General features: G+C 41.6%; 1 protein-coding gene across 1 annotated transcript in view; it reads left to right on the top strand.

Moving 5' to 3' along the window:
- Positions 1-7,246, top strand: part of mesh (sushi domain containing 2 mesh) — a 117,223-nt gene extending 109,977 nt beyond the window's left edge. Inside the window, exon 21 of the mRNA XM_081737698.1 lies at positions 6,150-7,246. Within this exon, the coding sequence (XP_081593824.1) occupies positions 6,150-6,228 (79 nt within the window). The 3' untranslated portion in view covers positions 6,229-7,246. The remainder of the gene's footprint in view (positions 1-6,149) is intronic.
- The last annotated feature ends 8,625 nt before the right edge of the window (positions 7,247-15,871 follow it).

The raw sequence follows: 15,871 nt of genomic DNA, 5'->3' as shown, positions 1-15,871 counted from the left end.
CCGACGAATATGTTGGCTAAGTTTCAGTCCGGCGATATAAGGTGATCGGCGATGGGCTGGAGTACGCCGAAGAGCACCACTAACAGAAACACGTGGGGTTCTGGGAATTTCGCTTGTCGTTGCAACTGGGGTCTTCGTGTCACAACTATTCTCTCGGACCGAGTCTGTCTGGGTGGAAACGTCGGAAGTCTGGGTGGCTACAGATTTTCGGGAACTTGCTGCAACAGTAGCGAAGGGAACAGAAAGCGAAGAAGGGACGCTTTCTTTCAGACGACGCTTAGCATCAGCAGCAGAGATCTTCTCAACAACCATGAGTTCCCGAATACGCTTCTCGCGTTGAAAGGCTGGACAGTCCCGAGACCAAGCTGAATGCTCACCCTTGCAGTTGACACAGAAGGGCTTGGCCGCTTTGCAGGGTTCCGCACCATGACTACCCTGGCCACAAATCGCACAAAGAGCAGCACTCGCATTACACGAGGTGCTGGTGTGCCCATAATGTTGACATTTAAAGCAGCGCAAGGGACTAGGGATATAGGGCCGAACTTTCAAACGATAGTATCCAGCCTTGACGTACTCCGGAAGCGTGGGCAAACTGAAAGTAAGAATCAGGGACTGGGTGGCGACAAGTTCGCCTGACTTCTTACTTTTGATTCGAGCTACGTCGATAACGTGTTGGTCCGCTAACTCCGATTTGATTTCCTCCTCGGTTGCATTGAGGAGATCCCAACACGATATTACCCCTTTAGAAACGTTCAGCATACGATGTGGTTCGACTGACACGTTCACCGGACCAATAGATGTTAACTTGAGTAGCTTCGCCGTTTGCCTCTCGTCTGTCGTTTCCACCAATAAAGTGCCATTACGCAGCTTCTTCATATCTTTAACCTGTCCGGCATGGTAAGTGATAACTTTATGAATAACAAAAGGGGACAAGCCCTTAATAGCACTCGGACGGTTGGCATCAGAATTGGCACTATCTACGTCTTTATCTTTTATTACAAGATATCGGACAACAGGGGTCGCGATACTTGTCTTTTCCACTATCTCAGTTTCAGTTTGTTTGGGCTTCTTCCGTGAGGGAGAGCCCGGATTCGATTGTAATGTTTTTGTACCCATAAAAGTTTTGTTGGAATGAACATTGAAAAAGGAAAAAAGGGTGTGAGGTCACACCGGGGCGTTAATAGGGGAACTAACGCTACCCCCTGGCCATCCCTTCAGCACGCCCGACACCTTAGGATCAGCGTGGGGCCGACGCGGTCAAGGGGAATGGGAGTGCAACAAGACCATTCCCGTCGACAAAAACGCGTGGCCCCGGAAAAGGAAGAAGTAGAACAAAACAAAAGAGACCTGACCAACAAAAAGATAGACCCCACCAGCCCAGAAAAAAGAAAACAAAACAAAAAGGTGCGGATTTTTTTGTATTTTTAAATTTTTTGTTTTTTTTAACTATTTTATATTTTGCGATTTTTTTTGTTTTTTGTTTATGTTCAAAGACTCAACACCTCGGACAACACAAACACTGGACGTACACAACATTAGGCCGGGTGGGTGCACGTCCTCCCCAAGGGGAGGAAGACGTCCACTAGACCTGCCTCTTCCCGACTCCCACCAACCACCCGCGAGTCCGGCAGCGGTATTCGCGGCTGAGAGGGCATGCAAGGAGATGATGATGATGAGGGGTGATAAATGAATGACTTATGAAGCCGCCCTCTCAGCTCCACCCCCTCCCCGACGATGACGGTCCGCTACATGGAGGGGGTTCTTGTTAATCAATTAAATATACCTTATTAAATGATCACTAAAGCTATTCTGTACAATATTTTACAATTAATTCACAATTCGAGAAGTATCCCATATTTACAGTTTGATATCCAACCTCCTTGGCTTTTCTGCAAGTCCAGTTATTCGAAAAGGACATAAGTGAACTATCGCAAGACGATATTTCGGACGTGATATCTCATGGCTGAATGAAGATTAAGAGCACTGTTCACGCAGTGCGTGTGTGTGAGTTTGCATATTTTAAAAGATACTGGAAAAATGACAAGCAATAATGATTTTTTTGTGGAAATTTCACCAAAATTTGTCTGCAGTGCTGCTGTATAAGATAGGCCAGGTTAGTTTAGGGAGGGGCCTGGGCCACCCCAGCTCATAATTGATTGCGCCACTGTTTTTGGTTCATATCATATAAATCTTAATCTCGTATCAGCGGGACTACGCAGTGTAGTCTCTAACTCTCGCATTTGATGCGAGTGGTCCCAGATTCGATTCCCGATGGAGACACTCGGTTGGAAAGGTGTAACACCTTTTACAGGCTAGTCATCCTAAGTGAGGTATTCCTCATTCATGCCAGGCAAATACCTAACATAATGGTCCCATAATGGTAGCTTCCTTCCTTTCTTTCTCACCAATTTTCCAGGACGGGCTAACATAGCCATAGATGCTGAAACCTCAGAAATCTAATTTCTAATTTTAGTCTTTAATCTCATGTCACGCCTTGACTTCTTAACTTCATATTTTGATACTTTATTCATACTTTGATATTCAATGACATATTGAATTCTCATATACAAGCGTTGATTACCCTTCGCTGGGCTGAAATGAAGACTTTATAAATGCACAACTCCATATGCCATGTGTTTAGTAAAAATGATAGTAAAAATTAAATATTACTATTACGGGCTCAATTTGGTTTTAAACAGCATCGGAAATGTCACTCTCCATCTCAGCGATCCCGGAAACTATGGATTCGATACTAATATTAATCAATTTCGGCTAAGTTGCACCATCAAAGTGAAGTGAAAAAAAAGAGGAAAAAAGAAATCACAGGTCGAGATTGGTCGGGTGGTTCAAACGGTGCGGTCACAAAAGTATTCACTTTCATGTATTCACATTTATAGTATTTTCACATAAAAGTATTCTTCACATTTATGTACTTTTATATATTCTCCCCTCCCCCTCCTCTACGAACACCGTGAAAGTGAAACTTCTGTACAGCGTACAGTAACGGGGAACGTAAAACTGTCCATTATTTGGAAGTGTCCGCTATTGGGGAAAAGCTTAGATTGCAACACAAGAAAAATTACTGAAATGTACACACAAATGTAGGCAATATTATCTTGATGTTTATTTACATACGTATTGTACACTAATGCAGTTGTCTAACTTCAGCAAAAATAAATTTCAGTACAGGTCCTCCCTTTACACTGTACTGTATTATTACTAAGTATTCTACCTATTGGCAGGTCCTGGGACAATGAGTTTTTTTTTTTTTTTTTTTTTTTTTTCCAGTTTGGGCGTGGAAATGTTTCCTCCACGTTTCCCCATTTTCAGCTTGTTCTTTCAACTCCCAATATGTTCTTCTAATTTTCAAGTCAAAGATCAATTGTGTTCTCCCTACTCTTGTACTGTACTCGATGTAATGTATGCTGTGATGGATCACTTGTAGCCAGACAAAGATAAAATGCACGAGACATCACTCCATTGTTCAAGCTATGCTGAAAATTGCTACTAAACAATATGCACTTATAAAAAAAAACTGAACGGAATACAAAAGAAATACAACACCTTACTCAACAGTGAGCGATGATGTTATAAATCCTGCTTGTCATTGTTTGAAATTCCAGAAAATAGGAGAGTTCTATTCTTGCTGTCCGTTATTTGGTAGTTCTACATAGGCGCTAGAGAATAGTTCTCTTGTCCGCTTCCGTTATTGAGAATGTCCGCTATTCAGAAGTAACTTTTCCATTGTACCGAATGATATTTTGCCGGGAAATTGAAACGTAGCCATTATTGAGAGGAGTCCGTTAGGAGAAGTTTCACTGTATATAGAATGAGAAAGTAAGATAATACCCATATTGACTGGATTTCTTTCTTATAACGTTATTTACTGGGGATTTTTATCTTTACGTCTACTTTCATATTTATGCGCTGATGACGTACTGTATTAAAATGAGTCAATATTGGTTAATTCTATTTGCGAGTATGAGATTGATTTAATTTTTGAGAATTTAGTGCAATTTTTATTTTTGTATGTGTATTTGCAATGGATTTCCTGTTAGCTAAAATTACCCAGTGTTTTATTATCTGAAGAATCTGTATGAGAATACAATTTACTCCCAAGGGTGACCGTGAGACACGTCTTCCAAATAGACTCCTTGAGAACACACACGCTTGTTTCACCGCTTTTGCCATTGCTGCGGAAGAGCCAGAAATCCTCCTATAGTAACCTTCCTACTCACCGGATTTAGCACCAGCGGATTTCTGTCCCAAGATCAAAAAGTGCCTCAAAGGTAACAGTTTTGCCAGCGTAGAAGACATCCAAACTAACGCAATGGCTGAACTTTGGAACGTACCAAAACAGGACTTTCAGCGTTGTTTCCAGCAATTGCAGAAGCAATGAAAAACGTGTGTTCTCAAGGAGCTAATTTTGACGTCATTAAGTGAATGAGTGCCTATATTGTAGTAATGAATAGTTACAGCGAAATTCCGGGAACTTTCTGATTTGCCCTCGTATAATGTATTGGATCAAAATTTAGAAAAAATGAAATCTTTAAGTTTTACGTCCCACGGTTATGCCGGTTAGGCTAAAGGAGACGGTGATGATGAGAGATGAGTGAAATGGTGGAATGAAGAAAGTGGGAGGAAACGGGAGAACCCCGGTAAAACCCACGAGCACGGTGTTTGTCCACCACAAAGTCCACACGGCGCGAGCTGGGATCGAACTAGGGACCCCAAGCACCGGACGTGAACGCTCTACCACTGAGCCACCGCGCCCCCCGATCAAAATTTAGGGTTGTATAATGTGACCCAGGATAACTCCGTGTATCTGCCCCTGATCATCATCGCTGAAAGGATAATATGAGAATCTAATATTATTATTCTTCTGAGGATGTTAATTGAGTAGGTAGCGAAACGATTATCAGAATAATAATGAAATAAACAAGAGTAAGTTCCTTAAAAGTGTTTAATTGAAAACATAATTTACATCATGTCTGCATTCTTGCGACTTAAGAACCTGACGTACTAAGAATGATACAAAATTTACCATTTTTTCTTTTGCTTGTTTTTCATAAGTGAAAGGAGATAATGAAATGGAACTTACCACAATTATAGATAATGTTATTCTACAACAGAAAATATGAACCTGAAGAATTTTCATTGTTGCCATCCACACAAATGACAATGTTGCCAGAATAACATTCCCCCAAAATCTAAGTTAAGGCAGCGACTAGAGGAACGAACTCCAACCGCATTTGATTACGTATCATGTTGTTTTGGTATCCTGTGAATTACTTTTTAAATAATAGTTGTATTTAGTTTGTAATAAACAAAATAGTTTTAACATACAGTTATTAAAATTAAATAATAATTTAATTAAAAAGTAGTTCACAGGATACCAAAACAATATGATACGTAATCAAATGCGGTTGGAGTTCGTTCCTCTAGTTGCTGCCTTGACTTAGATTTTGGGGGAAAATGTTATTCTGGCAACACTGTAATTTCTATGGATGACAACACTGAAAATTCTTCAGGCTCATATTTTCTGTTGTAGAATAACATTATTTATGATTGTGGTAAGTTGCATTTCATTATCTCCTTTCACTTATGAAAAACAAGCAAAAGAAAAAATGGTAAAATTTGTATTATTTTTAGTATGTCAGGCTCTTAACGCCAAGTCTTCACAGCCACACAAAATTAGTTTTATTATTATTATTATTATTATTATTATTATTATTATTATTATTATTATTATTATTATTATTATAATGATGTTAGAGAACTCTTGACGTCGAGGATAAAATTAAGCTCTATTAATATTTAAGAGTTCAAGAAACATCACGAAACGTTCCAGTTTCTAAATGGAAAAGTTTATTTAAAAATTACGAATAGAATTCTTATTTTATTTTGTGTTATTTTCTTCTCGTTTTTTTTCTTGTAGTTAGTTTGTACCTGTTGTACGTAGTACAGCTCTGGTTGAGAAACTTTCCCACTTTGAAATGGATAGATTCGGTTTTGTATAGTTTTTCATTTAAAAGAAAGAACAATGATTTTTATTTAAATTTTATCTGGAATAGACTTTTTTACACTTTCACACAATGTTATATACAGAAATACATGGGAACTTAAACAATCTTTATCTTTTCTTGTAGACCTACAGACACGTATCATCACAGGCATCCTGAAGACGATTCAACACTTCCACTGAAAAAGGAGACTGAAGTAAATTAGAAGAAAAGAAAGAAACGATAAAATGATATTCAAATCCGTAGAAAAACCGAAATATTCTAAGCAGAGAATGAACATTTAAAGCAGTAGAAGAACAAATGAATATGAATGTTGTGTTTGAAGATAAAACAAAATTTTACTGAGGTTTTGCTCTGAAAATTGCACTGTTGAAGAGTTTGTGGAAAGAAGAAAAAGTTAAGGAATATGTAGAATCAAGTTCCATTTTTTTTTTTCGTGACTATGCTTAAGTGGTTCAAATCATTATAACCTGTTTTTTTGATCACAGTACATCAGGAAGCAATGAAGCATTTGCTCTGTCCTAGATTAAACATTTTATGTGAATTAGTTACATGGAATAATTATTACATTTCTATTTTAGGTACCTGAAATTATTTTTATATGCACTATCACTTCCATCGTAGTAAGTTCAAAACTAACAGGTTTATACTAGCTTCGCTATTTTAAGTAACTTACACTAAAAATACAAATTGCTGAGCATGGCAACATTTATTTATAAAATAACTGTGTAACAGTTTCGTCAACTAACTAAACATATTGGCTTCATTAGACACTGTCTTCGAATCAGACATCAAATGATGACCGTGTTTGATGAAGCCAACATGTTTAGTTAGTTGGCGAAACTGTTACACAATTATTTTAAAAACGTCGGTTTGCTCAGCTATTTTTAGTTTTAATGTAAATACAAAACGAAACAGAATCAGTGTATTTTTTTTAAATCTTAAATTCCAGTGATTGCTTATTTTTGTATTATTAAATAAAATTTTTAGAAAGTTAAAAGTTGAACGTTTGATTTATAGTTACAGATTAATTTGTTTTGTAAGTAGAATTGAATTGCTAATCTTTGCAGTTGTTGCTATTTTTTCTATGTTGTGGTGTTCATTTTACAATTATCAATATCATAATTGTACTCAGGATTTCTGAAAAGTGACTTGTCATTCATTCAGTTCATTTCATTAGAAAGTAAAATAAATTGTAATAAATCTTACTCTTTGTTTGTAAATTTGTTTCTTATTATAATGCATGTTTTTTATTCCATCAGTGTTACCAACGAGATAATTCAAAATTCCACCAGATTTGTGAACAAATCCGCCATAATTTCATCAGAAAATGTGTCGATTTGAAAATATCATTAGAATCAAAACCACGGCAGGCATTTCCTAATTATCTTAACCTTGCTTTCAATCCCTAAAATTTAGGTCACTAAATGTGTCACCATATTATTTTGGGAACAGTTCCCTCACACCAAAATAAGAAAAAAATTCATATGGACTTGTGCTCAAAAGTGGAAAGTTTCAGAGTCATCCAGGGTGTAGCGAAAAGTCTGTACCGGGCTAAATATTTGAGAAACTGTAAAAGCCGATCCGAAGTCAATTGGGATCAATGTTGGTGTGTGGGAGAAACATTATGATGTGGTTAAGGTTGTCATCCACCATCTTGGTGGCCGCCAAATTGGAATCAACTTATTTTAAACGGCAACATGGTCGTGTGACGTATTAAACAACATCCTTGTTCGAAGGGAAATCCAACGGTAAGGTTACTTTTCCAAAACCTGCAACGTTTTTCTTTTTTTTAATTTTGTGAACCTTTTCCTATACATATTCAAAACTTTTCAACGAAACCCAGCGGTCGTTCACTCCAACAAATCCTATCGTGCACACTAGTGTGGGCGTACTAGCATTAAAAATATAGGAGACAAGGGAAAGAAAGAATTGTTGCGACTATGCAATGAAATATATGAAACAGAAGAATGGCCAAAAGACTTTCTGAAAACGATCATGATACCGATGGCTAAGAAATCGAACCCAAAGAGATGTGAGGATTATGGAACTATTAGTCTTATATCTCATGCAGCTAAAATTCTGCTCCGAATACTGAACAGAAGGTTATATGGAAGAACAAATAAAGATATTGAGGAGTATAAGTGTGAGTAGCGGGATTAATGGGGACGTCAGCAACGAGGCTATATGTCCCCGTCTCGATTAACAACGTTGCTCAGGACTGCATCCTAAAAAGAAAACAAACTAAAAGAAATATTGTGCAAACAACGAAAGCGCTGCTAAATGAAAAGCAAAAGGTAACACAGGTAAAAATAGAGGATAAAAGAATAAATAAGTTAAAATATATAACGATAACAATATACAGAAAAAAATAGATAAAAGATGAGAGATAATATAAAATTTAGCAGCGATAAAAGAATCACAACAGACTAAACCAGCTCAGAAAACGTGAGCAACTCCACAATCAGAAACAAACTTAACTACCCGGCTAACAACATCACAATCATCCCCCAAAGCAAGGGTAAGGAGACAAGGCAGTCCGTAACGTTCTCTGAGATCTGAGTATTCAGGACATTCAACAAGAATGTGCTGAATACTCAGGGGGACAATACACTCCTCACAATACGGACGGTCTTATCCACGCAACAAATAACTATGCGTCAGATGAGAGTGTCCGATACGCAGACGCGCCAGGAGAACTTCATCGCGACGACAAGAGGAAGAAGATGTATACCACGTTCCAAGAATCGGCTTAACAGCGTGAAGTTTATTCCCAAGAGCCTGGTCCCAATCAGCTTGCCACTGAGAGCGCATCCAGCTGGAAAAATAACGACAAAGATCGGAGCAAGGAAGGGTATGCTCCAGTGCAACTCGGCGTTCTTGGCAGCTGTGTCAGCACGTTCGTTTCCCCGGATGCCGACATGACCCGGCACCCAGCAGACAACGACGACACAATCCTGTTGCTGCAATTGATGGCATCTCACAAGAATGTCCTGCACGAGAGAGTTCATACTGAAGACATTCTGTAGACTCAGAACCACGCTCTGTGAATCGGTGCAAACGAGCACCCGTCGTAATGAAAGTGTGAGAGCATGGTCCAAGGCAAGCTTAAGTGCAGTCAATTCAGCAGTGAACACGGAACACAGGCGATGCAAATTGAATTCTGAGCCACCCTCGTCTGTTATAAAGGCACAGCCTACAGAATCACCATCCTTAGAACCGTCCGTATAAAACACATTAAAATCGGGGTACTGATCTAACAGTGCAGCAAACTTCTGCTGGTACACCTGGGAACTAGTAGCCTGTTTCGAATGTACAGACAAACTGGTATCATAACGAGGTATATAAAGCAGCCATGGTGGAATAGCACAAAACTGAACCAATGAAAGAGAGGGCCACACGAAATCATCAGCACGGAAACTCTCATACACCCGGATGTACCATGGACGTGTAGAACGAGGACGTGCGGCATATCGCTCGTAATTCTGACCACCACGGACACGTGGTTCACAAGGGTGGTCTGGAATACAGCGCACATGTGCAAAATAATTAAGAAGGAGCCTCCCGCGACGATACGCTAAGGAAGGTTCATTGTCTTCAACGTACAGGCTGGCAACAGGACTCATACGATAGGCGCCAGTAGCAATCCGAATACCCAGGTGATGCACTGTGTCAAGTTGTCGTAACAGAGAAACACGAGCAGAACCATAGGCAATACAGCCGTAGTCTAACTTGGACCGAATTAGACTACGGTACAAACGAAGTAGAACAGTACGATCAGCACCCCATGCGCGGTAAGCAACGACACGAAGGAGATTCAGAGCTCGAAGACAAGTATACTTAAGATTACGAATATGTGGTGCCCACGACAAGCGACGGTCAAAGACCAGACCCAAGAAACGGACCGTATCAATGAAGGACAAACGGGTGCCACCGAGATACAAGTCCGGGTCAACAATGCAAGTACGCTGACGGCAGAAGTGAACACATTGGGATTTCTCGGTGGAAAAGCAAAATCCTGTCTCATTCGACCAGCGAACAAGACGATTGAGAGTCAATTGAAGCTGTCGAGTAATGCCCCGAAGATGACGGGAGCGACAGATGATTACAAGGTCGTCAACATAAAGCAGACCAGACGCAGGAGCCTGGATCTGCGAAAGAACACTGTTGACGGCAACAGCAAACAACGTGACACTAAGGACACTGCCTTGTGGAACACCATTTTCCTGCACAAACCGCTCTGAGAGACTATATCCCACACGTACTCGAAAATGTCGCTCGTGAAGGAAATTCCTAATAAATTCTGCCATAAGGCCACGAAGACCCCAGTCATGTAATTGCCTTAGGATACCGTAACGGCATGTAGTGTCATACGCCTTTTCTAAATCAAAAAATATAGCCACAAGGTGTTCGCCGCGGAGAAAGGCGTCTTGAATTTCAGCCTCAAGATAAGCGAGATTGTCTGTGGTGGAACGGAAACGACGAAATCCACTTTGGAACTTGCTGAAAAATGAATTGGATTCCAAATACCATACCAGGCGCTTGTTGACCATGCGTTCAAACAACTTACAGACGCAGCTCGTAAGATCAATGGGTCTGTAGCTCCTGGGGCTAGTTGCGACTTTCCCAGGCTTTAGGATGGGAAGAACCAGAGCCTCACGCCAAGCAGGCGGAAAAAACTCCTCAACCCAAAGGCGGTTATACAGCTGTAATAAAGCCAGCTGAGTATCGCGGGAGAGGTGGCGCAACATTTCGTAGGAAATACGGTCAAGCCCTGGGGCAGTATTGGACGATTCACGAAGAGCAGAATCGAACTCAACAAGCGTGAAAAAGGCATTGTAATCCTCGCTGTTGGCGCTACGGAAGTTTAACGGGTTCCGCTCTAACCGAGTCTTAATACGTGCGAACGCGGGAGGGTAGTGTCCCGACTCAGAGATAGATGCAAAATACTGGCCTAAAGCGTCACATATCTCTGAAGGGTTAGTCTCAAGTACATCATTCACAGATAAAGCAGGGACATTGATACAAGAATAAGTGCCAGTAAGGGAGCGGACCCGCCGCCACACAGTAGACATGGATGTGCGACTATTTATGGAGGAAACATAAGTCTTCCAGATTAGGCGCTTCGAGAGCTTGATAAGACGTCTAGCCCCAGCACGCAAAATGCGGAACTGCTGAAGATTTTCGTCAGTGGGATGACGATTGAAAGTTACAAGAGCATGTCGACGAGCCAGGATAGCCTCACGGATCTCCGCAGACCACCATGGAACACGTCGGCAGGACACTTCGCCACCACATTCCGGAATGGAACCATGAGCAGCATCAAGAACAGTCTGCTCAAAATTCTTTGCAAAAGCAGCTACAGGGAGATCATCACGGCAATGAAACTCACTGAGCTCGCTAAATTTATGCCAGTCAGCACGCTTCGGATTAAAGCGGCGGAAAGGTAAGCTAGCTGCTACAGGGAGACCGTCAAGGAACAAAGGAAAGTGATCACTGCAACAAAGATCAGGGTGCACTCTCCATGTCAATGAGGTCAAGAGACCAGCACTGCACATGGAGAGGTCGATACAAGAATATGTGCCATGGGCAGTGGAGAAATGAGTAGGACTGCCATCATTAAGGAGAAGCAAGCCACTCTCCTCAAGAAATTCCGTTACCTGACGGCCACGACCGTCAGTGCGGACAGAGCCCCACAGGCGATGATAGGCATTAAGGTCTCCTACAAACAAGACTGGCGGCTCGAGCTGATGGAAGAGCTGAAGCAGATCGGAGGTGCTAAAGGCTTCTGAATGAGGAATGTACAATGAACAAACTGTAAGCGGGCGAGAAAAATATACTCGCACCGCAACTGCTTGCAGGCGGGAGACGAGGTGAATCTCCCGAGAATGAAAAGAATCGGAGGCACAGACTGCCACGCCGCCAGCAGCGTGGTCACTATCGGGCTTATCACACCGATACATAGTGTACCCAGAAAGAAGGAAAGACTGGGTAGGTTTGAAATGGGTTTCCTGCAAACAGATGAGAACCGGCGAGTGGTAAAATATGAGTTGTGTTAATTCCTCACGATGAATACAAAAGCCATTCAAGTTCCACTGAAGAAGCGCCATACTGGAAGGTGTCAACGTTTAAGGCGAACTTTCCCACGAGGTCCAATAACAGCCCACTCGGAATCCATCAGTTCGTCCTCCACCATGTCAGATTTCAGAGAAACTGCAGGTGGCTTACGAACGGGAGTAGATTTTGCTCTCTTGGGAGTAAGAACAGTCTCGTTCAGCTGGCGAATATGTTGACTCAATTTCAGGCCAGCGATATAAGGTGATCGGCGATGGGCTGGAGTACGCCGAAGACCACCACTAACGGAAATCCGTGGGGTTCGGGGAAGTTCGCTTGTTGTCGCAACTTGGGTCCTGGGGTCACTACTAGGCTCTGGGACAAAGTCGGTTTGGGTGGAAACGTCGGACGTCTGGGTTGATACAGATTTCTTACAACTTGCTGCAACAGTAGCGAATGGAACAGAAAGCGAGGAAGGAATGCTTTCTTTCAAACGACGCTTAGCATCAGCAGCAGAAATTTTTTCAACAACCATGAGCTCCCTTATACGCTTCTCGCGCTGGAAGGCTGGACAATCCCGAGACCAACCAGAATGCTCACCCTTGCAGTTGACACAAAAGGGCTTGGTTGCTTTACAGGGATCCGCACCATGACTAGCCTGCCACAATTGGCACAAAGAGCAGCACTCGCATTGCACGAGGTGCTGGTGTGCCCAAAATGTTGACATTTATAGCAGCCCAAAGGACTAGGTATATAGGGCCGAACTTTCAATCGATAGTAACCAGCCTTTACATATTCTGGAAGCATTGGCGGGTAGCGACGAGTTCACCTGACTTCTTACTTTTTATGCGAACTACGTCTATAACATGTTGGTCTGCTAACTCCGACTTAATCTCCTCCTCAGTGGCATTCAGGAGATCCCAACACGATATCACCCCTCGAGAGACGTTCAGGAGACGATGAGCTTCTACTAACACGTTCACAGGTCCAATCGAAGTTAATTTCAGTAGCTTCGCTGTTTGCTTTTCATCGACCGTTTCCACCAATAGAGTGCCGTTCCGCAATTTCTTGATGTCTTACCTGTCCTGTCCTGTCCGGCTTGGTAAGTAATAACTTTATTAATAACAAAAGGGGATAAGCCCTTAATAGCACTCGGACGGTTTGCATCATACGTGGCACTATCAGCATCTTTATCTTTAATTACAAGATATCGTACGACGGGCGCGGCGATACTTGTCTTTTCCACACTTTCGCTTTCACTCGGTTTGGGCTTCTTCAGTGAGGGAGAGCCCGGATCAGATTTTAAAGTTTTTGTACCCATAAAAGTATGATTTTGAATAAATATTTGTAAAGAAAAAAGGGGTGTGAGGCCACACCAGGGCGTTAACAGGGGAACTAACGCTACCCCCTGGCAATCCCTTCAGCACGCCCGACACCTTAGGATCAGCGTGGGGCCGACGCGGTCAAGGGGAATGGGAGTGCAACAAAACCATTCCCGTCGACAAAAACGCGTGGGCCCGGAAAAAGAAGAAGAGGAAGAAAACAAAAGAGACCTGTCCAACAAAAAGATAGACCCCCACCAGCCCAGGAAGAACAAAACAAAACAACAAGGTGCGGATTTTTTTGTATTTTTAATTTTTTGTTGTTTTTTAAATTATTTTATATTTTGCGCTCTTCTTTTGGTTTTTTACTATATGTTCAAAGACTCAACACTCCGGACAACACAAACACTGGACGGACACAACATTAGGTCGGGTTGGAGCACGTCCCCCCTCCAAGGGGAGGATGACGTCCACTAGACCTGCCTCTTCCCGACTCCCACCAACCACCCGCGAGTCCGGTAGCGGTATTAGCGGCTGAGAGGGCGTGCAATGATATGAAGATGAGGGGTGATAGATGAATGAATGATGAAACTGCCCTCTCAGCTCCACCCCCTCCCCGACGATGACGGTCCGCTACATGGAGGGGGAAAGATATTGAGGAGGAGCAGTTCGGGTTCAGAAGAGGCAAGGGCACAAGAGATGCTATTGGATTATTAAGAGCGATCGGTAAAAGATTTATAGAAAAATGGAAAGAGATGTATGTTGTATTTATTGATTTAGAAAAGGCTTTTGACCGCGTGAATTGGAAATTGTTGTTGGGAGTTCTAACGAACATAGGGTTGGAATGGAAAGATAGAAGACTCATAAGAAACTTTTACATGAACCAACAAGTAAGTGTTAGGATAGGGGAAGAACTGACGGAAGAGAGTGCAATTGGAAGGGGAGTTCGACAAGGATGCTGCCTCTCGCCAACACTATTTAATGTCTATCTAGAAGAGATAGTGAAAAAGAGCCTACATGATGATGATGGCATTTTGGTAGGAGGTAGAATGATTAGATGCATAAGGTTTGCAGACGATATGGCGCTTCTTGCAGAATCTGAAAAGAAAATTAATAAAATGTTGGAAAAAATGAGAAAGGGCTTTCAAGAATATGGGATGAAAATAAATGTTAGAAAACAAAAGCCATGGTGATTGGAACGAAGGGGTCTGTGTCAAATATAAAAGTAGGAGGGGAGAAAATAGAACAAGTGAATAGTTTTCGATACCTGGGTAGTATTCTTAGTAATGACATGAAATGCGAACGTGAAATAAAAGCAAGGATAGGAATAGCGAAAGAACCCTTTAGGAGGAAGAGAAGTCTGTTTTGTGGGACCTTGAATAAAGAGTTGAGAAAAAGACTCATAAAATGCTTCGTGTGGAGTGTTGTACTGTATGGGGCGGAAACGTGGACATTACGTAAAGGTGACGAAAATCGACTGGAAGCCTTCGAAATGTGGGTGTGGAGAAGAATGGAAAGAATTAGTTGGGTAGAGCGGAAAACGAATGAGAGAGTGTTAGAAATGGTGGGTGAGAAAAGAACACTTTTAGATATTATTAGGAAGAGGTAGAGAAACTGGTTGGGACATTGCCTAAGAAGAGATTGTATCATGGGGGACGTCCTAGAGGGTATGGTGGCGGGAAGAGAGGGAGGAGGCGAAGGAGACTACAATTAATGGATGATATTAAAACAGAAAGATCATACGTGAAGACCAAAAGGTTAGCGGAGGACCGTGGAGCATGGAAGCTTCTCAGCTGCGGCAAGTGACCTGCCAATAAAGGCAGAATACCTATGATGATGATGATAGACATCTGCATCAGCCAGGAAACATTTTTATCCAATACCACAAATAAAGACAGATGTATCGCTTTTCTTTCTCAGACACTTGCATTAGACGGTTATGATATTACCCAGTCTACTGGAGATGCTGACTCTCTAGTTGTTCAAACAGCTCTGAAACGTGCTGCCTCGGATTATTTTGATATTGTCATCGTGGTTGCTGATAAAACAGATATTATTCTGCTAGTATACAACTTCAGACCCGAAATGTGTAATATCCTTGTTTTAAAAATAAGGTAGAATGAAGAGCAGTGAGTGCTCACGTGTGAGTGTCTGTGAAATATGTAATAACACCAACTATGTTATCACATCTACTGACGATTTATGCCATCAGTGGATATGATACCCTATCTGCGTCTTTCGCTATTGGAAAACTTAATACATATAACAAATCCCAAAGTTCACAGAAAGTGACAGAGTTAAGTAGTTCACTCCTGACTTGCCCAGTAAACCTGCAGATGTCGCTGGAATCTGCATGCAATGATGTCGATTCTTTATGGTGAAGACCCTGACACATCTTTAAACAAACTTCGGTACTTGAGTTACATGAGAGGAATCGACAGATCAAAGAATGTAATTATTCCGGAAAGACTG

Source organism: Thermobia domestica, chromosome 14 (assembly GCF_964235325.1).
Source record: "Thermobia domestica chromosome 14, izTheDome1.hap1.1, whole genome shotgun sequence".
In the NCBI taxonomy this organism is placed as follows: domain Eukaryota; kingdom Metazoa; phylum Arthropoda; class Insecta; order Zygentoma; family Lepismatidae; genus Thermobia; species Thermobia domestica.
Note: the sequence above shows the minus strand (reverse complement) of the source record. Positions and strands in the feature narration are given on the sequence as shown.